The 23007-nt window shown below is 36.8% G+C and overlaps 1 protein-coding gene across 2 annotated transcripts in view; it reads right to left on the reverse strand.

Annotated features, from left to right (window-relative positions):
- The window catches only part of LOC108590274 (uncharacterized), a 105074-nt gene that overhangs the window by 10418 nt on the left and 71649 nt on the right, over nt 1–23007 (reverse strand). The window contains exon 4 of one of the 2 annotated variants that reach the window (XM_078372771.1): nt 5062–6197. The exons of the other annotated variant lie outside the window; for it this stretch is intronic. Within the exon in view, the coding sequence (XP_078228897.1) occupies nt 6068–6197 (130 nt within the window). The 3' untranslated portion in view covers nt 5062–6067. The remainder of the gene's footprint in view (nt 1–5061; nt 6198–23007) is intronic. 2 annotated transcript variants of the gene reach the window in all.

Below are 23007 nucleotides of genomic sequence, written 5' to 3' on the forward strand. Positions count from 1 at the left end.
TCTAGTGCCAGTTTTCAGAAGGAATGCTTCCATTTTTTGTCCTTTCAGTATGATATTGGCTTTGGGTTTGTCGTAAATAACTTTTATTATTTTGAGATAGGTTCCATTGATACCTACTTTATTGAGCATTTTTAGCATAAAGAGCTGTTGAATTTTGTCTAGGGCCTTCCCTGCATCTATTGAGATAATCATGTCATTTTTGTCTGTGGTTCTGTTTATATGATGGATTACGTTTACAGATTTGGGTATGTTGAACACACCTTGCATCCCTGGGTTGAAGCCTATTTGATCGTGATGGATAAGCTATTTGATGTGCTGTTGCATTTAGTTTTCCAGTTTTATTGAAGATTTTCACATAGATATTCATCATCAATATTGGCCTGAAATTTTCTTTTTTAGTTGCGTCTCTGCCAGGTTTCTGTATCAGGATGATGTTGGTCTCATAAAATGAGTTAGGGAATATTCTCTCTTTTTGTATTGTTTGGAATCGTTTCAGAAGAAATGATACCATCTCCTCTTTGTACAACTGGTAGAATTTGGCTGTCAACCCATCTCGACCAGGACTTTTTTGGTTGGTAGGCTATGAATTGCTGCCTCAACTTCCGACATTGTTATTGGTCTATTCATGGATTCAGCTTCTTCCTGCTTTAGTCTTGGGAGTGTATAAGTGTCCAGGAATTTATCCATTTCTTCCAGATTTACTGGTTTATGTGAACAGAGTTGTTTGTAGGAATCTCTGATGGTAGTTTGTATTTCTGAGAAATCAGTGATGATCTCTCCTTTATCATTTTTTATTGCATCTATTCTATTTGTCTCTCTTTTCTCTTTTATTAGTCTGGCTAGCAGTCTTATTTTGTCAATCTTATATAAAAAACCAGCTCCTGGATTCATTGATTTTTTGAAAGGTTTTCTGTGTCTCTGTCTCCTTCAGTTCTGCTCTGGTCTTAGTTATTTCTTGTCTTCTGCTAGTTTTTAATTTGTTTGATCTTGCTCCTCTAGTTCTTTTAATTATGACAGTAGGATATTGATTTTAGATCTTTCCTCACTTCTCATGTGGGCATTGAGTGCTGTAAATTTCTCTCTGGACACTGCTTTAAATGTGTCCCAGAGATTCTGGTACATTGTGTCTTCATTCTCATTGGTTTCCAAGAACATCTTTATTTCTGCCTTCATTTCATTATTTATCCCATAGTTATTCATGAGCAGGTTGTTTAGTTTCCATTTAGTTGTGCAGTTTTGAGTGAGTTTCTTAATCCTGAGTTCTAATTTGATTGCACTGTGATCTTAGAGACTTTTGCATTTGCTGAGGAGTAGTTGACTTCCAATTATGTGGTCAATTTTAGAGTACATCAGATGTGGTGCTGAGAAGAATGTATATTTCTGTGGATTTGGGATGGATAGTTCTGTAGATGTCTATTATGTCCCCATGGTCCAGATCTGAGCTCAAGTCTTGGATATCCTTTAAATGTTCTGTCTTTTTGATCTGTCTAATATTCACACTAGAGTGTTAAAGTCTCCCGCTATTATTGTGTTGGAGTCTAAGTTCTTTGTAGGTCATTAAAAACTTGCTTTATGTATCTGGGTGCTGCTGTATTGAGTGCATATATATTTAGGATCGTTAGCTCTTCTTGCTGCATTGATCCCTTTACCATTATATAATGCCCCTCTTTGTTTCTTTTGACTTGTATTGGTTTAAAGTCCATTTTATCAGAAACTTGGATTTATTGGTTTAAAGTCCATTTTATCAGAAATCTTGCTTTATTTTTGCTCTCCATTTGCTTTGTAAATCTTCCTCCATCCATTTATTTTGAGTCTGTGTGTGTCTTTGCATGTGAGATGGGTCTCCTGAATACAGAACACTGATGGGTCTTGACTTTTTATCCAATTTGCCAGTCTGTGTCTTTTGATTGGGACATTTAGCCCATTTACATTTAAGGTGAATATTGTTATATGTGAATTTTATCCTGCCATTTTGATACTAGCTGGTTGTTTTGCCAGTTAGTTGATGCATTTTCTTTATTGTGTCAATTGTCGTTACCATTTGGTATGTTTTTGCAGTAGCTGGTCCTGGTTGTTCCTTTCCATGTTTAGTGCTTCCTTCAGGAACTCTTATAAGGCAGACCTGGTGGTGAGAAAATCTCTCAGCAATTGCTTGTCTGTAAAGGATCTTATTTCTCATTCACTTATGAAGCTTAATTTGGCTGGATATGATATTCTGGATTGAAAGTTCTTTTCCTTAAGGATGTTGACTATTTTCCCTCATTCTCTTCCAGCCTTAGAGTTTCTGTGGAGAGATCTACTGTGAGTCTGATGGGCTTCCATTTGTGGGAAACTCAACCTTTCTCTCTGGCTGCCCTTAACATTCTTTCTTTCATTTCACTCCTGGTGAATCTGATGATTATGTGCCTTGGCGTTGCTCTTCCTGAGGCATATCTTTGTAGTGTTTTCTGTATTTCCAGGATTTGAATATTAGCCTGCCTTGCTAGGTTGGGAAAGTTCTCTTGGATAATATCCTGAAGAGTGTTTTCCAGCTTGGATTCATTCTCTCCATCACATTCAGGTACACTGTTCAAGAGTAGATTAGGTCTTTTCACATAATCCCATATTTCTTGGAGGTTTTGTTCATCTTTTTTCACTCTTTTTCTCTAATCTTGCCTTCTTGCTTTATTTCATTGAGTTGATCTTCAATCTCTGATACCCTTTCTTCTGATTGATCGATTTGGCTATTGAAACTTGTGTATGCTGTGTTTTTCAGCTCCATCAAGTCATTTATGTTCTTCTCTAAGCTGGTTATTTTAGTATTTCATCTAACCTTTTTTCAAGGTTCTTAGTTTCTTTGCATTGGGTTGGAAAACGCCTTTAGCTCAGAGAAGTTTGTTATTACCCACCTTCTGAAGCCTGCTTCTTTCAATTCATCAAACTCATTCTCCATCCAGTTGTGTTCCCTTGCTGGTGAGAAGTTGTGATCCCTTGGAGGAGGAGAGGCATTCTGGTTTTTGGTGATTTCAGCCTTTTGCACAGGTTTTGTCTCATCCTAGTGGATTTATCTACCTTTGGTCTTTGAAGTTGGTGGCTTTCAGATGGAGTCTCTGAGTAGACATCCTTTCTGTTGATGTCGAAGCTATTTCTGTTTTATAGTTTTCCTTCTAACAGTCAGGCCCCTCTCCTGCAGGACTGCTGGAGGTCCACTCCAGACTCTGCTTGCCTGGAAGTCACCAAGGGAGCTGCAGAACAGCAAGGATTACTGCCTGTTCCTTCCTCTGGTAGCTTCATCCCAGAGGGGTACCCACCAGATGTCAGCCAGTGCTCTCCTGTATGAGACATCTCTTTGGAGATACGGGGGTCAGGGAGCCTCTCGAGGAGGCAGTCTGACCCTTATCGGAGCTCAAGTGCTGTGCTGGGAGCTGTGCTGCTCCCTTCAGAGGTGTTGGGCAGGGATGTTTAAGTTAGCTGCAGCAGATCTCACAACTGCCCCTTTCCCCAAATACTTTGTCCTGGGAAGGTGGGGCTTTATTTATAAGTCCCTGACAGGCTGCTGCTTTTTTTCAGAGATACCTTGCCCAGCAAGGAGAAAGTCTAGTCACAGTCTGCCTGCAGAGGCTTTGCTGAGCTACTGCTGGCTCTGCCCAGCTGCTGTGTAAACTTCCTTGTACTTTTGTTTACACAGGCAAGGTTAGAACTTCCTTGGTAATGGTGGATGCCCCTCCCCAGAGAGCTCCAGTGTTCCAGGTCAAGCTCAAACTGCTGTGCTGGCTGCGAAAATCTCAAGCCAGTGAGTTTCAGTTTGCTGGTCTTTGTGGGGGTGGGACCCACTGAACTAGGTCACTTGGCTCCCTGCCTTCAGCCCCGTTTTTTTTCAGGGGAATGTGTGGTTCTGTCTCACAGGTGTTCCCGCCGCCAGTTAAAACAGGCTCCCAGTTTTGTGCTGGAAACCTGTGGCGCTGGTGTAGTTGCCCTTGAAGGGAATCTCCTGGTCTGTGGGCTATAAAGACCATTGGAAAAGTGCAGTATCTGAGCCAGAATGCTGGAGTGTCTGGAAACTAGACATTTAGAGGTTTATATAGATATATACACATAAATACAGAAATGGATTAGTATAAATATAAATAAATGTACATGATGTGTATGAAAGAGAAAGAAAAATGTCGGAAATAAAATGGAAAGAATTGTTAGTATGCCAAGAAAAGGATATGCTTTTTACCCTGTCTTCCCTACCATGTGGTGCCTTTGCTCAAAAAGCCTGAAAACCAGGAAAACTGGCAGTGCAGCCTTCGGTCTGTGGTAGAAGGCCAGAGAGCCTGGGGGAAACCACTCATGTAAGCCCCAAGGTCCAACGGCCAAAGAGTCTGGAGTCTGATGTCCAAGGTCAGCAGGAGCAAAAGCAAGCACCAGGCACAGAAAGAAGAAAGAGACAGCCAGAAGACCTAGCAAAGCAAAGTGATCCCACCTTTCTCCACCTGCTTGTTCTAGCAATGCTGGCAGCTGATTGGATGCCATCCACCCACACTGAAGTTGAGTCTTCCCCTCCCAGTCCACCAACTCAAATGTCAATCTCCTCTGGCAACATCCTCATAAACATACCCAGAAACAATGTGTTATAGGCCATCTGGATCTCTACAGTCCAATGAAGTTGACACCTAATATTATTCATCACAAAACCCATGTGTCATGCACATACACACACATCACCACAAAAAAAACTAGGGATACTATCTAAAGTTCAACTGAGTGGAGAAAAACTGAGCATAAGTAATTGCTTCTTCTAGGTAGCAAATGGAATTAGAATTTATGAGTAATCATTATGTCTCCACATTTTAAAATCTGTTCAAACTCTGAAGAGCTGGTTTATGGAGGTTGTGGTGAATGAAGATGAAATGAGACCACTTCATCATCTTTTCTAAATACAGACAAAACCAGCTCACTGTGAAAACCACAATAGTTAAGCAATCCCCCACTCCACTAATGAGACTGCTGCTCATTTACCCATTATAGCTTTAGTTTATCTTTATTTCATAGCGGCAATGTTCTTAGAAACTCTGTCATTGCTCTTTGTAAACTTACTAGTTAACTGGTTGTGTCTCCATAGAGAGTGAGAAAAAGTCTAGGTTATATGTAGTATTTCTACATCATTCTTTGCCATACAATTCAGTGAGAGAGCCACTGTTTTCACACTCTGGCTTCAACCACTCACGTCTCCTGAAATCCATGTCTCCCCAGCCTCCTAGTAAACTTGAAATACCTCACTTATAATAATCACATTTCACAAAGCTGGTCAGTCAAATAACGTCTGGAATAAATAAGTGGATAGTGAGGTAGGAGAAAAACAAGAAGCCCAAAGATATTTCATGTGCCAGATTGGAAAATATCAGTCTCTGACTTAAAAAGAAAGTCCATTTTTTTTTCTGAGAGTTGATTATTGTTCAATTACTTGGAAGTTCTGAAGAATTTTAGATTGTGTTGGTTATGAAACTGGAGGTAGGGAGTGCTGGAGTCAGTTTGTTATAGGGAGTGAGGAGAAGACTTGCGGGCTGAAGTATTGCAAGAGTCACAGGGGGAAATGTTTAGTCTTTTAGGATCTTTCACAGTAGATAAGCCACAAGGCTAACCTGTACCTATTGCTATCAGTGTCTCTCTCTGGCCCTTTCTAAAGCAGTGCTTGAGGTATGAGGGCTTGGTTTTCTTTTGGCTTCTTTCTTGCTTTTAGTTGATGATCTTCTAAAGGCAAAGTGAGTAACACAAATAAACACTGCTAAATAAAGCTGTCCATAATTTATCTCTTGTCTGTCACCCTAGCAGGAAGTCATTCTTGTGATGGTTTCTTCCATGTTGGGACACAACCATCTGCTGTCTCCTTAAATGTCTCTGATATTTTCTTGTTTGTTTGTTTTGTTTTGTTTTTGTGCTCAACAAGCGCCTCCATTATGACATCCTCAGAGCCAGAGTGGGCAGTAGAAGCCAGCTAAGGATGTCTTCTTTTCTCATTGTCAACTCTTAAAAGTTGAAATTTCGAGTAAATATTTATTGAAAAGTTTAATCTGTTTCTTTTCTTTCTTTTTTTAGTACAGATTTAGAAAATTACATAAACTTCAGAAATGTTGGTGTTCGTTGATTCCCAAATCTTTAAAAGCTTGATATATGATTTTCTATTTTGTTTATAATGTTGAGTGGGGACTTGTAGACTTTTTCTTGAGCTCCTGCTGCAAAGAAAATAGAAAATAATCTAGACGCTCAGTTCATCCAGTTAGTTATAGAACCATTATCCTTAGTTACATTGTATACCTTTTTAAAATTATGTAAATACTTTAAAAACTCTGATTTCTTTGAAATAGTATAATCAGATACAATTCTCTATTTATTATATACATAGTTAAATACTCTTCTTCTCACAAACACACACACACAAAACTACTTATGTAAACGTAAAAGAAATATTTCAATAATCTACTCAATAATAGAGTAAATACTAAAGTAAATATCTAAATACAATTGCGAAAAAAAGCAAAACCAAAATGTGATTATACTAGTCATATTATACCTGTACACCACAATCAAATAAAATAGGTTAGTTTTAAAGCAGATACACACAGTACCAGCAACTCAGTTTTTCCAATGTTATTAATATTGGATTTCAGCAACATAGTTTAATATTACAAAGCTGCATACCTTGATTAGTAATTTATAAAGCAAAAAATGTTAGTTTTTACCTCTTGAACATACAGTTACAGAAACATGACTCATTTCTAGTTTCAATTCAATACTATAATTTATCCTTTGCCAAAGATTTCTCATTTGTTTCTCAGCAGTATAAGGTATTCATTTCAATTTAGAAGTTGTTGAGGACCTGATTATTTTTGTTCTTCTCTTTTGTAAAGCATAAAATATCACCTAAATATCCTAGGCAACATAACAAAACCTCATCTCTACAAAAAAAAAATTAAAAATTAGTGAGGCATGGCGCATGCTGCTAGTCCCAGCTACTCAGGAGGCTGAGATGGAAGAGTTGCTTGAGCCAGGAAGGTCAAGGCTGCAGTGAGCTGTGATCTTTGCTGCACTCCAGTCTGGGTGATAGGGTGATACCCTGTCTCTCAGAAAAATTATTTGAAAATTGCCTTGAAAATTTGAGTTGAAAATGTTGGTATTTTAACAGGTATGAAGTATAAATGGCAGTATGTTGAAACATTTCAAAGAAACTCAGAAATATCACTTTCATATTTTAATACATGAACTCTAAATATAATCTTGTCATATAATTATTTGCACCTATATAAATAGCATGATAAATGATGTTAAGAATCTGGAATCAAATGAAAACAAAATAAAACCTTTGAATTGTATTAATTAGCAATAATTAATCAAAAAGGACAGTAGACTCTTTAAAAGTATACCTTTATTTGTATCAAATAAAAAATATCACCTCCAAAAAATTGAAGATTTTTAAGGACATTAATTATAATGCATTCAAATAGTTCAATAGTTTAAGTTGACCAGATTTATTGCACAGTTTACACAATGGTTTAAAAATTCCCCAAGAATTAAATGCCAAAATATAAAGCCACAAAATTGGTAACATTAATTTTATGTCATACTTCATTCCAAGAGAAAATGGTCTGGTCTCAAGGATAGTTATTTACAACTTATCCCTTTAATAATAATGTAAAAATTTTTGATTTGTGTTTATTTTTAAATGCTAACTTTATATAGATTCTAGCTTCTGACCTAAATAATTTCCTTCACATAATAAACTTTTATATGAAATAATCCTTTTATTTTCTTTCATTCAGTCAATTATAATGATTTTTCTGGGAGATAGTAGAGTACAACATGCATGAAAATCTTACAGTTAAATGGAATCAAATCAGACAGTATAGATTTCTTAGACCATAAAATCTATACAAATCAGAAGCAATGGATTTAATTCCCAAACTGTTCATTTAAAGATCTATTTGTGTTTGACATTAAAACAAATGTTAAATAAACATAACAAAGGACTGTTTTTAGGAACAGTGTTATACTTGTTATAGTCCTTACTGTAGTAATCTTCTACTGGTAGTTGGATTATTCTTTTAATCACCACATATTCACACTTAAATCATATACTTAATTGGTCCTATTTAGCTTTGTTTCATCTTATTAGTTACAAGATGATACTTAATGAATGACCTAAACCATGGTTTAAATTTCTTTTTAAAAAATCACATGAGACATTATAGTTTTACTTGTGTAAAGTACATTCAAAGAGACATTTTTCTATGTGACCTATTTGGAAATTATTTTGTTAGAAAAATAATCATGTAAGTTCCAGATAGAGACATTTTACTTTTCACATTGTGAGAGTAGTAACAGACAGCAATATTCTAAATTACGCTTCTATACACATTTCCTATTTGACAATCCTACAGCCATTAAATTAGCTAATTATTTGTCTGGGGTGAGAATTTCATGCTTCAACTATGGGTTGATTAAAGATTAGTGCTCCTGGTAGTTGGTCACCTGCTTCATCATTAGATCTGAAGAGCTGAGGCTTCCAAGATAAATAAACACCGCAAAGCATTCTGAACATTTTAAATGCATGGTTTGTTTTCTTGTGCTCTCTGTGTTTGAGATTTCTCAAGATGTTTATGTGTTTTATTCCCATTTGCATCATTCTCATATACTTTACTTAGAACAGTTAGAAAAAATATAATCAAAACTATTTTTGACTAATTTTAATTTAAAATTAGACTTTAGAATAGAGGTATTTTTACTTGTACTTTCAATAGTAAATATATTTTAAAATTGTGTTTACAAGCTGGATAATCAAATATATTGCACTTCAGGTATAAACAAATTACTTTTCTTGAAATTAACTTGAGAAATCTTCTACTTCCACTTTTTTCTTATTAACTATTAAAAAACAAAAACAAAACTTACAAATCTTTGAAAGCCATACACTAAAGCCTTTAGGAAAGAATGTACCAAGCATAACTATTTTTTTCCTATTACTGACTTTAATATAATTATATAATTTTACAATTTTCTTAAGAAATCAGATCACAATTGCATACATTTGGGGTGTATGACTTGCTATTTTAATACACAAATACATTGTGCAGTGATTACCATAACCTAATAAACATGCCCATCATCTCACATAGTTACCTCTTTTGTGTGGGCAATGAGAATACTTAAGATCTAACCTTAACAAGTTACAAATATGCAATATGTTATTATTAACTATAATCATCAGGCTGACATTAGGTCTCCGGTACATATTTATCTTATGCTGAGGATTTGTACCTTTTGTCCAACATCTTTTCTTCCCCCCTGTCATTCTATTCTTCTTTATTATGAGTTCTTCTTTATTATGTGGAATCTTTTTTTAAGATTCCACATAAGTGAGATCATGCAATATTTGTCTTTCTGTGTCTGGTTTATTTCACTTGACATAATCTCCTCAAGTTTCATCCGTGTGCTTGCAAATGGCAGGGTTTTCATCTTTTTATGGCTCAATGGTATTTCGTAGTGTAAGTATATCAATCTTTTCTTTATCTACTTATCTGTTGATAGATATTTAGGTTGTTTCTGTATCTTGGCTATTTAAATAATGCTCCCACAGGAATTCATATGTCCCTACAAGATGTGGTTTAATTTTCCTTTGCATACACACCTAAAAGTAAGATTGCTGTATCATATGGAAAATCTATTTTTAACCTTTAGGGGAAAACCCATACTGTTTTCCATCATGGCAGTTTCACCGTAGAGTCAGCCTGTGAAAGACTTTCCTTTTCTTTCATTCTTAGCTATCTTTTAAGTTTTGCAAAACAGCCATTCTAACAGGTGCTAGGTAGTATTTCATTGTGGTTTTAGTTTGCATTTCCCTGATGATTTGTAAAGTTGAGTATTATTTCATATACTGGATGGGCATGTGTCTTTGGGACAATGTCTATTAAGATTTTTTTGCCTCAGTTTAATTTCAGATATGAAATTACTTACTGGACATATGGTTTATAAATATTTTTCCCATTTCACAGATTGTCTATTCATTTTGTTGATTTTTGTTTTATTGCCAGTGTTTTTTAGGTCAAATCTAAAATATCATTGCTGAGGCCAATGTCAAGGAGATTATCTCCTACATTTTCATCTAGGAGTATTATGGTTTCAGATTTTATATTTAAGTTTTTAATCCATTTTAAATTGGTTTTCATGTATGGTGTAAGAAAAGGGTTTGATTTCATTTTTTTTTTCTTTTTGCATGTGGATATCCAGTTTTGCCAACCTATTTATTAAAGAGTCCATCACTTCCCCATTGTGTATTCCTGGTTCATTTGTTAAAAATTAATTATTAACCACATGTGTGTGGGTCTATTTCTGGATCTCCATTTTGTTCAATTTTTCCAAGTGAACTTTATAGTGATACACAGTAACCTTAAAAAAGAGAAACATCCCTAGTATATAACCTAACATTATGTCTCAAGAAACTAGAGAAAGAGGAATAAACAAAGCCCAATGTTAGAAGAAGAAAAAAATTAACAATGATCAGAGCAGGAATAAAAAATGTAGAGTCTAGAAAACCAAAGAAATAGTGACTAGATAGTAAATGGAGTAGAGACTAGGGAAAAAAATCAAATAAATAAAGAAATGGTTATTTAAAAAGATAAAGAAAATTGACAAAAGTTTAGTTAGACTAATAAAAATTAGAAAAAACTCAAATGAATAAAGAGGAAACAGTATGCCTGACACCACATGTATGTTTTCATTCAGCTGATACCAGAGACTGGGAAGAAAAAAGAGGTTAAATGCGCTTATATTTCCATATGGCTGTGAGGCTTCATAATTGTGGTGCAAGGCAAGAAGGAATCATATCTAACACGGATGGCTGCAGCAAAAAGAAAGAGATAACTCGTGCAGGGAAACTTCTCTTTATAAAACCATCATATCTTGTGAGAGTTATTCACTATATTGGGAACAGCAGGGGAAAGACTTGCTCCCATAATTCTATTACCAGGCCCTTCCCACATGCGAAAATTAAAGATGAGATTTGGGTGGGGAGGCAGCCATATCATATCACCACAAAAATGCAAAAATAAGAGACTACTGTAAACAATTATAGGCTACCAAATTGGACAACTTAAAAGAATTGGATAAGTTCATAGAAACATACAACCTGAATAATGAAGAAAATCTGGACAGAGCAACAAGTAGGAAGAGTGAATCAATAATAAAAATCCTATGTCAAAGTAAAGTGTAGGACCTAATAGTTTCATGGTTAAATTCTATGAAACCTTTAAAGAAGAAAGAATGAAAATCCTTCTCAAACTTTTAAAAAAATTAAGAAGAAATGTTTCCATGCTGATGTTATGAGGTCTTCATTTCCCTGATACCAAAGCTTGACTAAGACACTAGAAGAAAAGAAAATTAGAGAGCAATTTTCCTGATAAATATATGTGTAAAATTTCTCAAGAAAATACTAGCAATCTGAATTTAGCAGCACATTAAAAGGGTCATATCATGATTAAATGGAATTTAATGCTGGAATGCAAAAACGGTTCGATGTATGCAAATCTATAAATGTAATGCACCACACTGACAGAACCAAATGGTCATCTAAACAAATGCAGAATAGCCATTTGAGAAAACTCAAAACACTTTTGGGATAAGAAACCCTCAACTATAAATCATATAAGGAATGTACCTCATCAAAATAAAAGTTACATATGACAAAACCTCAGGACTGTTAACAATAATGCAGATATAAAAACAACCTATTTTGGCTTTTGTTGCCAATGCTTTTGGTGTTTTGTTCATGAAGTCCTTGCCTACTCCTATGTCCTGGATGGTTTTGCCTAGATTTCCTTCTAGGGTTTTTATGGTGCCGGGTCTTATGTTTAAGTCTTTAATCCATCTGGAGTTAATTTTGGTGTAAGGTTTCAGGAAGGGGTCCAGTTTCTGCTTTCTACACATGGCTAGCCAGTTTTCCCAACACCATTTGTTGAACAGGGAGTCCTTTCCCCATTGCTTGTTTTTGTCAGGTTTATCAAAGATTGTATGGTTGTAGCTATGTTGTGTTGCCTCTGATGCCTCTGTTCTGTTCCATTGATCTATATCTCTGTTTTGGTACCAGTACCATGCTGTTTTGATTACTGGAGCCTTATAGTATAGTTTGAAATCCGGTAGTGTGATGCCCCCCACTGTGTTCTTTTTGCTTAGAATTGACTTGGCTATGCGGGCTCTCTTTTGGTTCCATATGAAGTTCAAGGTGGTTTTTTCCAGTTCTGTGAAGAAAGTCAATGGTAGCTTGATGGGGATAGCGTTGATTCTGTAAATTACTTTGGATCGGCAACCAACAGAATGGGAAAAAATTTTTGCAGTTTACCCATCTGACAAAGGGCTGATATCCAGAATTTACAAAGAACTCAAACAGATTTACAGGAAAAAAACAAACAAGCCCATTCACAAGTGGTCAAAGGATATGAACAGACACTTTACGAAAGAAGACATATATGAGGCCAACAATCATATGAAAAAATGCTCATCATCACTGGTCATCAGACAGATGCAAATCAAAACCACATTGAGATACCATCTCACGCCAGTTAGAATGGCGATCATTAAAAAATCTGGAGACAACAGATGCTGGAGAGGATGTGGAGAAAAAGGAACACTTTTACACTGTTGGTGGGAGTGTAAATTAGTCCAACCATTGTGGAAGACGGTGTGGCGATTCCTCAAGGCCTTAGAAATAGAAATCCCATTTGACCCAGCAATCCCATTACTGGGTATATATCCAAAGGACTATAAATCGTTCTACTACAAGGACACATGCACACGAATGTTCATTGCAGCACTGTTTACAATAGCAAAGACCTGGAATCAACCCAAATGCCCATCGATGATAGACTGGATTGGGAAAATGTGGCACATATACACCATGGAATATTATGCAGCAATCAGAAATGATGAGTTCGTGTCATTTATAGGGACATGGATGAATCTGGAGAACATCATTCTCAGCAAACTGACACAAGAACAGAAAATGAAACACCGCATATTCTCACTCATAGGCGGGTGATGAAAAATGAGAACACATGGACACAGAGAGGGGAGTACTAAACACTGGGGTCTATAGGGGGAAAAGGGGAGGGCTAGTGGGAGGGGGAGGTGGGGAGGGATTGCCAGGGGAGAAATACCAAATGTGGGTGAAGGGGAGAAAGCAAACAAAACACACTGCCCTGTGTGTAACTATGCAACTGTATTGCATGCTCTGCACATGTACCCCAAAACCTAAAATGCAATAAAAAAAAAAAACTAAACATCTTACCATATATAAAAAAATAAGAAATAGGTATATACATATATGACAGAATATTATTCACCATTTAGAAGAAGAAAATTTTGCAATATGGAACAACATGGATGAACCTTGAGGTCCTTAAGAAATAATGTGAAATAACCCAGTCACAGAAGGACAAATACTACACAATTCCACTTAAATAAGTAAGTATCCAAAATAGCCAAATTCATAGAATCAGAGAGTGGGATGTTGGTTGCCCAGGGGTGGGTGGATGCAGAAATGAACTATAATCAAAGATCATAAATTTTCAGTTAGGTAAGATGAATGAGTTCTAGAGATCTGCCCTACAACACGGTACCTGTAGTCAACAGTACAGCATGGTAGACTTTAAAATTTGTTAAGAGGGTAGACCTCATGGTAAGTGTTCTTGACACAATAAAATAAAATTAAAATTAAAGAAATGGTACCATGTTACCATGATTTGCAAATGGAATCAGATATAAGAAAAAAAACTCTTGGGTAGTCACTTTTTTTTTTTTATACAAAAAATCTATTGGTATCATTCACCTGTGTTTCTAAAACCAAGACACATACACGTTATTTTATTGGAATCCTCTAAGGTATTTTATTTTCATTTTAATTCCCTGAATAGAATTTCATTAATATGCTCATAGTTTCAAGACTTCAATATATATGTCACTAATCATTTTCAAAGTACTATTGACTTATTTCTAAATTGCCAGCTGATCTAAGACAACATTAGATGCTACAATATTACTATGCATCTTAAACTTAAGCTTCTCCAAAATTAGATAAGTTGAAAATGTCAGCATCCCAGCAAGAAACAGAAGGCACATTGAAAAAGGGAATAGTTGAAGATAGTTAATGAAAGCATTCTATACTAGATATGAGAAGGTTTAAAAATTAATGAAAGCATTCTATACTAGATATAAGAAGGTTTAAAAAATAGAGTTAGGAAGACTGATATAAGGAAAAAATGTGTTACCATTAACTGAAGGGTAAATGTAGAATGAAGTCTTCCACATTATGCTAGAGCAGAAACTACAGTAGAGAGTAAAAAAATAGTCATTATGGCATAAGATTTAGCCAGCAGCCACTAGTAAACCATGGCCTATCAAGGATGGGAACCGAGGTAGCATGTACTCTGCTTTCCTCTACTCTTATATCACATTGGCTTAGAAAGCCACATTCGGCACCTCAGTTGAAGCTGTGCATAGAAGTCAATCTTCTGAATGCCAATATCAAGGAGGTTTGAAGGTGCATCGATAGTGAAAATAAAGTAGGAACAATCAAAAAAATAGTACTAGTTACATGAATCACTCAAAAGGTATAGTATAATCTGTTTGAATATGCAATAGGTAAATAGAATATGATTGTTTAAAAAGGACATGTGAGAAAAATATTAGTAAATTGTAACACTAGTCTTAGCATACCTTAGAGTATAAACATAAATTTTGTAAAAATATAAGATACATTAAAATCTAAGTTGTATTTTAAAATATTCTAGTAGAAAAATGTCTAAACTTTAACTGTGAGTTATTTATAGTATTTTTACTGATTTTTATACTTACATCAAAATTAATTATTTACTATAAATTTATTTAGCATATTACTATCTAAGAAATGTGAGGTCCTAGACAAAATTTTTAGGTCTTCTTTCCTTAATTTCTAGAACTCTACAATGGATAAATACAAAATGAAATATTCTGAATACATTTAATTTAGCTAAAAAGGCTTATATTAAAAATAAAAAGTTGTCATACAATATTTAAACTATGATTAACATGGGAAGAGCCAAAACATCATATAAGTTTAATTGTCACAAACTATTTTAATTAAAAACTAAATACAAATAGTTTAAATTTCCAGGCCTTCAAATTAACGAAAAATAACTCAAAGTAATTATACCTCAGCAGGGCATGGGGAGGGGCCAAGATGGCCAATTAGAAGCAGCAGGGATCAGAGGCTGCCATTAAAAAGAACCATAATAGTGTGTGAATCCTGCACTGGCAACTGAGGTATCCAGGTTCCCTCTTCAAACAGACTAAGCAATATTGTGACCCACAGAGAGGAAGGAAGAGGAGTGAAGTGCAGCAGCCCATCTGAGAGCAACATGGGGTATGGGAGCTTCCACTCCCCAGCCAAGAGAGGCGATGAGTGAGCCTGCTACCCAGCTGGGAAGCCGTGCTTTTTTCATGGAACTGTACAACCCATGGATCAGAAGATTCCACTTGTAAACCCATGCCACCACTGCCGAGGGTCCCAACTTGCCAGCCATCCAGATTCTCAACAGCCTCTCCACTATAATCTGCTTAAGCTTTCCAAGTTCCGGGGAAGGGACGATCAGCACCACAGCTGCGGCTACCTGCTGTTTAAGTACTTCCAGCTCTTTAAGGGAGGGGCAGCAGCAAGCGCTGGGACTGACAGCTGCCTAACATGCTAAGCTCCGCGGGCAGGGGAAGGACAGCAGCCATCACTATAGCTCCAGGCAGGTCTTTTCTCCTGCTGGAGCCAGGGAGGCTGGACAGCTTAGTCCCAAGAGGTGTCCTCCATAGCCCAACATACCAGCTGTGGCAGACTACAGTCAGAGGACTTCAGGCCTGACCCTGACCCACCCCTCCTCACTGGGGAGTGCCTCCCTGCAGGAACTCCAACAACTCCAGCCAGGAGTTCGGCGACAGAACTCTGATCTCCCTGGGCCTGAACCCCAAGGGAGAAGGGTGGCAGACTTAGCCTTTCCTACAGGTAGTTCTGAGGAATCCAGGCAGTCTAGACAAGTGGGTTTCCCTCCAGGGAAGCACACTCCTTCTCACGAAATGACAGTCAGAGTGCTTCATTAAATGACTCCTATTCTTCATGCCACTCAACTGGGTGAGACCCACAGGGGTTGTCAAACACCCTATGCAGGAGTGATGCCACTGGCCTCGCGTTGGTACCCCTTGAAGTCAGAGATTCCAGAGGAAGAAGCAGGCACCCATCTTTGCTGTTCTCCAGCCTCTTTAAGTGATATCCCTAGGCATGAGAACTAACCAGATAAATAGGGCCTGAAGTGAACACTCAGCAAACCACAGTAGCCCTACAGAAGAGGGACCTAACCACTGAAAGGAAAACAAAGAGAAAGCAACATCAGCAGCATCAACAACAACAAAAAGTCCTCACAAAAACCCATCCAAGAGTCGGCAGTCTCAAAGATTAAAACTAAACAAACTCATGAAGATGAGAAAGAATCAGTGAAGAAACACTGAAAACCCAAAATACCAGAGTGCCTTTTCTCCTCTAAATGATTGCAACACTTCTACAGCAAGGGCACAGAACTGGACAAAGGATGAGTTGGATGAACTCACAGAAGTAGGCTTCAGAAGATGGGAAAAAACAAACTCTGCTGAGTTAAAGGAGTCTGTTCTAACCCAATGCAAAGAAGCTAAGAATCGTTAACCTTGACAAAAGGTTAGAGGAGTTTCTAACTAGAATAACCAGTTTAGAGAGGGACATAAATGACCTGATGGAGCTGAAAAACACACCACAAGAACTTCACGAAACATACACGTGTCAATAGCCAAATCAAACAAGCAGATGACAAGATATCAGAGTTTGAAGACCATCTTGCTGAAATAAGGCATGCAGACAAGATTCGAGAGAAAAGAATGAAAAGGAATGAACAAGGACTTCAAGAAATATGGGACTATGGTAAAAAGATTAATCCTGTGATTGATTGGACTACATGAAGGAGACAGGGATAATGCAAACAAGCTGGAAAAGACATTTCAGGATGTAATTCAGGAAAACTTCCCCATCCTAGCAAGACAGGCCAACATTCAAATTCAGGAAGTACCGAGAACACCACTAAGATATTCCACAAGAAAACCAACAACAAGACATATAATCATCAGATTCTCCAAAGTCGAAATGAAGGAGAAAATGTTAAGGGCAGCCAGAGAGAAAGGCCAGATCACCTACAAAGGGAAGCCCATCAGACTAACATTGGACCTCTCAGCAGAAATCTTACAAGCCAGAAGAGAGTGAGGGGGTCAACATTCAACATTCTTAAAGAAAAGAATCTTCAACCCAGAATTTCATATCAAACCAAACTAAGCTTCATAAGCCAAGGAGAAATAAAATCTTTTCTAGTCAAGCAAATGCTGAGGGATTTCATCACCACCAGGCCAGCCTTGCAAGAGCTCTTAAAGGAAGCACTAAATATGGAAAGAAAAAAGCGGTACCAGCCACTGCAAAAACACACCAAAATATAAAGACCAATGACACTATCAAGTAACTGCATCAGTAAGTGTGCAAAATAACTAGAAGGCATCATGATGACAGAATCTAATTCACACATAATAATTCTAACCTTAAATGTAAATGGGCTAAATGTCCCAATTAAAAAATACAGATTAGAAAATTGGATAGAGTCAAGACCACAAAATTACATGGCAGTTGAACAAGCTGCTCCTGAATGACTTCTGAGTAAATAAAGAAATTAAGGAAGAAATAAAGAAGTTATTTGAAATGAATGAGAACAAAGAAACAATGTACCAGAATCTCTGGGACACAGCTAAAGCAGTGTTAAGAGGGAAATTTATAAGCACTAAAATACCCACATCAGAAAGACAGAATAATCTCCAATTGACACCCAAACATCACCAGTCAAAGAGCTAGAGAAGTAAGAGAAAACGAATCCAAAGCTAGCAGAAGACAAGAAGCCACTAAAATCAGAGCAGAATTGAAGGGACAGAGACATGAAAACTTTCAAAAAAAAAAAATCAATGAATCTAGGAGCTGATTTTTTGAAAAAATAGCAAGATAGACTGTTAGAAGAATAAAGAAGAAAAGAAAGAAAAATCAAATAGACACAATAATAAATTATAAAGGGGATATCACAACTGACACCGCAGAAATACAAACTACCATCAGAGAATACTATGAATACCCCTAAACACATAAGCTAGAAAATCTAGAAGTAATGGATAAATTCCTGAATGCATACAACCTTCCAAAACTGAAACAGGAAGTAGTCAAAATCCAAAAAAGACCAATACAAGCTCTGAAATTGAGGCAGTAATTAATAGCCTACCAACCAAAAAAAAAAAAAACCCAGGACCAGATGGACTCATAGCCAAACACTACTAGAGGTACAAAGAGGAGCTACTACCATTTCTTCTGAAACTATTTCAAACAATTGAAAAGGAGGTACTCCTCCCCAACTCATTTTATAAAGCCAGCATTCTCCTGATACCAAAATTTGGAAGAAACACAATAAAAAAAAAAAAAAAAGAAAACTTCAGGCCAATATCCCTGATGAACATCAATGCGAAAATCCTCAGTGAAATACTAGCAAACCAAATACAACAGCACCTCAAAACACTTTTCCACCACAATCAAGTTGGCTTCATCCCTGGGATGCAAGTTTGACTCAACATATGCAAATCAACAAATGTAATCCATTCCATAAACAAAACCGAAGGCAAAAACCACATGATTATCTCAATAGATGCAGAAGGAACCTTTGATAAAATTCAACATCACTTAATATTAAAAACTCTCAATAAACTATGTATTCATGGAACATATCTCAAAATAATAAGAGCTATTTATGACAAACCCACAACCATCAACAGATTGAAATGGCAAAAGCTGATAGCATCACCTTCGAATACCAGTGCAAGACAAGGATGCCCTCTCTCCCACTGCTATTAAACAAAGAACTGAAAGTTCTGACAAGGACAATCAGGCAAGAGAAAAAAATAAAGGGTATTTAAATGGGAAAAGAGGAACTCAAATTGTCTCTCTTTGCAGATGACATGATTCTGTATTTAGAATACCCCATCGTTTCAGCCCCAAAACTCCGTAAGCTGATGAGCAACTTCAGCAGTCTCAAGATACAAAATCAATGTGCAAAAATTACTAGCATCCCTTTACACTGGCTATAGACAAACACAGAGTCAACTCATGAATGAACCCCCATTCACAATTGCTACAAAGAGAATAAAATACCTAGGAATACAGCTACCAAAAGATGTTAAGGACGTCTTCAGAAAGAACTACATACAGCTGTTCAAGGAAATAAGAGAGGGCATAAACAGAAGGGAAAACATTCCATCTTCATGGATAAGAAGAATCAATACTGTGAAAATGGCCACACTGCCCTAAGTGATTTATAGGTTTAATGTTATTCACATCAAACTACTATTGACATGATTGCAAACTATCCTACAAGGCTGCAGTAACCAAATCAGCATGGCACTGGTACAAAAACATAAATACAGACCAATGGAATAGAACAGAGACTCAGAAATGACAAACCCAAAAAAAACAAGCAATGGGGAAAGGATTTCCTACTCAATAAATGATGCTGAGAAAACCAGTTAGCCATAGACAGAAAACTGAAACTGAATCCCTTCCTTACACATTATACAAAAATTACCTCAAGATGGATTAAAGACTTAAATGTAAAACCCAAAACCATCAAAACCCTAGAAGAAAAGCCAGGTAAAACCATTCAGGGCATAGGCATGGGCAAAGAATTCATTACAAAAACACCAAAAGCAATTGCAACAAAAACCAGAGTTAACAAATGAGATCTAATAAAGAGCTTCTGCACAGCAAAAGAAACTATCATCAGAGTGTATAGGCAACCTATAGAATGGGAGAATTTTTTTTGTAATCTACCCATCCAACAAAGGCCTAATATCCAGAATCTACAAGAAAATTAAACAAATTTACAAGAAACAAACAACCCCATCAAAAAGTGGACAAAGGATATGAATATACGATTCTCAAAAGAAGACATTTGAATGGCCAAGAAACATATTAAGAAAAAAAAAAGCTCAACATCACTGATCATTAGAGAAATGCATTAGTGCAATCAAAACCAAAATTAGATACAATTGCATGCCAGTTAGAATGTTGATTATTAAAAAGTCAAGAAACAATAGATGCTGGCAAGCCTGTGGAGACATAGGAACACTTTTACACTATTAGTGGGAATGTTAACCAGCTGAACATTGTGAAAGACAGTTTGGCAATTCCTCAAGGATCTAGAACCAGAAATACCATTTGACTCAGCAATCCCATTACTGGATACATACCCAAAAGAATAAAAATCTTTCTACTATAAAGGCACATGCACAGGTATGTTTATTGCAGCACTATTCACAATAGCAAAGACATGGAACCAACTCAAATGTCCATCAATGACAGATTGGATAAAGAAAGTGTGGTACTTATACACCATGGAATACTATGCAGCCATAAAAATGAATGAGATCATATCCTTTGCAGGAATATGGATGAAGCTGGAAGCCATCATTCTCTGCAAACTAACACAGGAAGAGAAAACCAAACAACATATGTTCTCACTTATAATGGGAGTCAAACAATGAGAACACATGGACACAGGGAGGGTAACAACAGGAGGGGCCTGTTGGGGACAGGGCCAAGTGGAGGGAATTTATAAGACAGGTTAATAAGTGCAGCAAACCACTAAGGCATACATATACCTTTGTAACAAACCTGCACATTCTGCACCAGAACTTAAAGTAAAATTAAAAAATATATATATATAATAATTGTATCTCAGCATTAAGTATATTTTTAATATGTTGTGTATCTGTGTTATTCCTTTTAAAATGTATTCACTCAATTTAAAAAATAGTTTATGCATACTTATTCAAGATGAATTTTGTTGATTATAAAAATTATCTTTAACAATATGTAGCTTACATATATTTAATATTTATTAAAAATAAACCTTTGACACATGCACACATGTTTTTCCTAGTCAAGGAAAAATAAGATGCTATTCAATAACCTACATAATGAGATTAAAATGAAATATGACTTATTTTGTAATTTTAGATAACCTATATGTTATCTTATTGTAATAGCTCAAAATAATTCAGAAGAACCAGTTTTCAATTACATATTGATATATCTAGGTAGAACCAACTAATTATACTCATGAATGAAATAGATAATTGGTAATTTAATATATAGGAAAAAAATTAAAATCTGACTGATTTTTAAAATTAGGAAGAAAGAATAATAGGCTTTTAAAGCATGTACAGTGGGAAAAATGGCTAGGAAAATCTGCAGTTCCAGGTCTTAAGCTTATTGAATATCTCTGATCAAACTGGTGAAGTATAGGCAGGCTTAATGGAATAAGAATCATGGAAATAATAGTTGAAGCTATCAAGAAATATGCACATAATTTACATTGTACATACTTGGAATGTTCAAGAAATTTTGGCCAGTTAGAATATGGCCAGTTAGAATACCATACTTATGCATCCTATTTTAAATAAATAACTGAGTATTTGACTTAGAATTATAATTGAGAATTTTACACAGATACTGGATTTTCTAAGAGAGCTTTAGGTTGGTTATGTTTGAAGGATATAAGCACATACTGGGCCAAAAGGGAAGTTGCTGCCTTGAAGGGAAGGACCCAGTCCTGCAGGATTAATCACCTGCTGACTAAAGATTTCCTGGGCCCTGAATAACCAGCAGTGATACCTGGGAACTATGCTGTGCGGATTGGGCTCTGAGACATGCAGGCTTCACAGGTGACCTGGCACATTCCCACCTATGGTGGCTATGATGATGAAAGACTGCTTCTGTTTGAGAAAGCAGAGGGAAAACTAATGTGACTTTGTCTTGTAGCTTAGATGTCAGCTCAGCCACAGTGGGTTAGGAGTAACAGGCAGGCTCTTGGGGTCCCTGAGTCTAAGCTTAGTCTCTTAGCATTTCTGTATCTGCCCTGGGCCAGAGGGGAGCCTATTGACCTGAAGGGTGAGTCCCGGGCCTGGCAGTATTCACCACAGCTGACAGAAGAAACCTTGGCTTTTCGGTGAACATTGCAGTGGTCTGACAGAACCTCCTTGTGGGCCACTGGTGGTAGTTCACACAGGGAGAGGCTCTTCTACCTGTGGAAAGGGGAGGGAAGAGCAGGAAGGACTTTGTATTATGGTTTGAGTGCCGGCTTAGCCACAGTAGAATATAACATTAGGCAAATTTCTAGGGTGTTTGGCTCTAGTCCCTGGCTCCCTGATAACATCTGCGGATCCGATCAGGGCCTACCACCCTGAAGTGAAAGACACAAAGTTGGCTGGCTTTGCCACCTGGTGATTGTAGAGCCCTAGGACCTTGAGTGAACATAGGTAGTGTATCAAGTAGTGGTTACAGTGGGCCATGGGCAAGACTTAGTGCTGTTCCGGCTTTAGGTCTTACCCTGTGCAGTCCCAGTGGTGGTAGCCACAGGGGTGCTTGCATCACAGAGCACCCCTCAGCAGAGAGAGAGAGAAAGAGACTCCATTTGTCTGGGAGAAAGTAGGGAAAAGAATAAGAGTCTCTGGTAATCCAGAGAATTCTTCTGGATCTTATCAAACACCACCAAGGCAGTACTTCTGTGAGTCTGTAAAAAACAGCATTATTGGGCTTGGGGCCCAAGTCTCTTTGAATACCTGGAAAGTTTTCCCATGAAGCATGGGTATGCACAAGCCAAGACTGCAATAAATACCTGACTCTTCAATGCCAATACACCCAAGACCAGCTGCAAGCATCAAGATGATCTAGGAAAACATGACTTCACCAAATGAACTAAATAGGCACCAGGGACCAATCCTTGAGAAACAGAGATGTGACCGATGTGACCCTTCAGATAGCAAATTCAAAACTGCTGTTTTGAGGAAACTCAATGAAATTCAATATAACACAGAGAA

This window comes from Callithrix jacchus, chromosome 5 (assembly GCF_049354715.1).
Source record: "Callithrix jacchus isolate 240 chromosome 5, calJac240_pri, whole genome shotgun sequence".
NCBI classification, from domain to species: domain Eukaryota; kingdom Metazoa; phylum Chordata; class Mammalia; order Primates; family Cebidae; genus Callithrix; species Callithrix jacchus.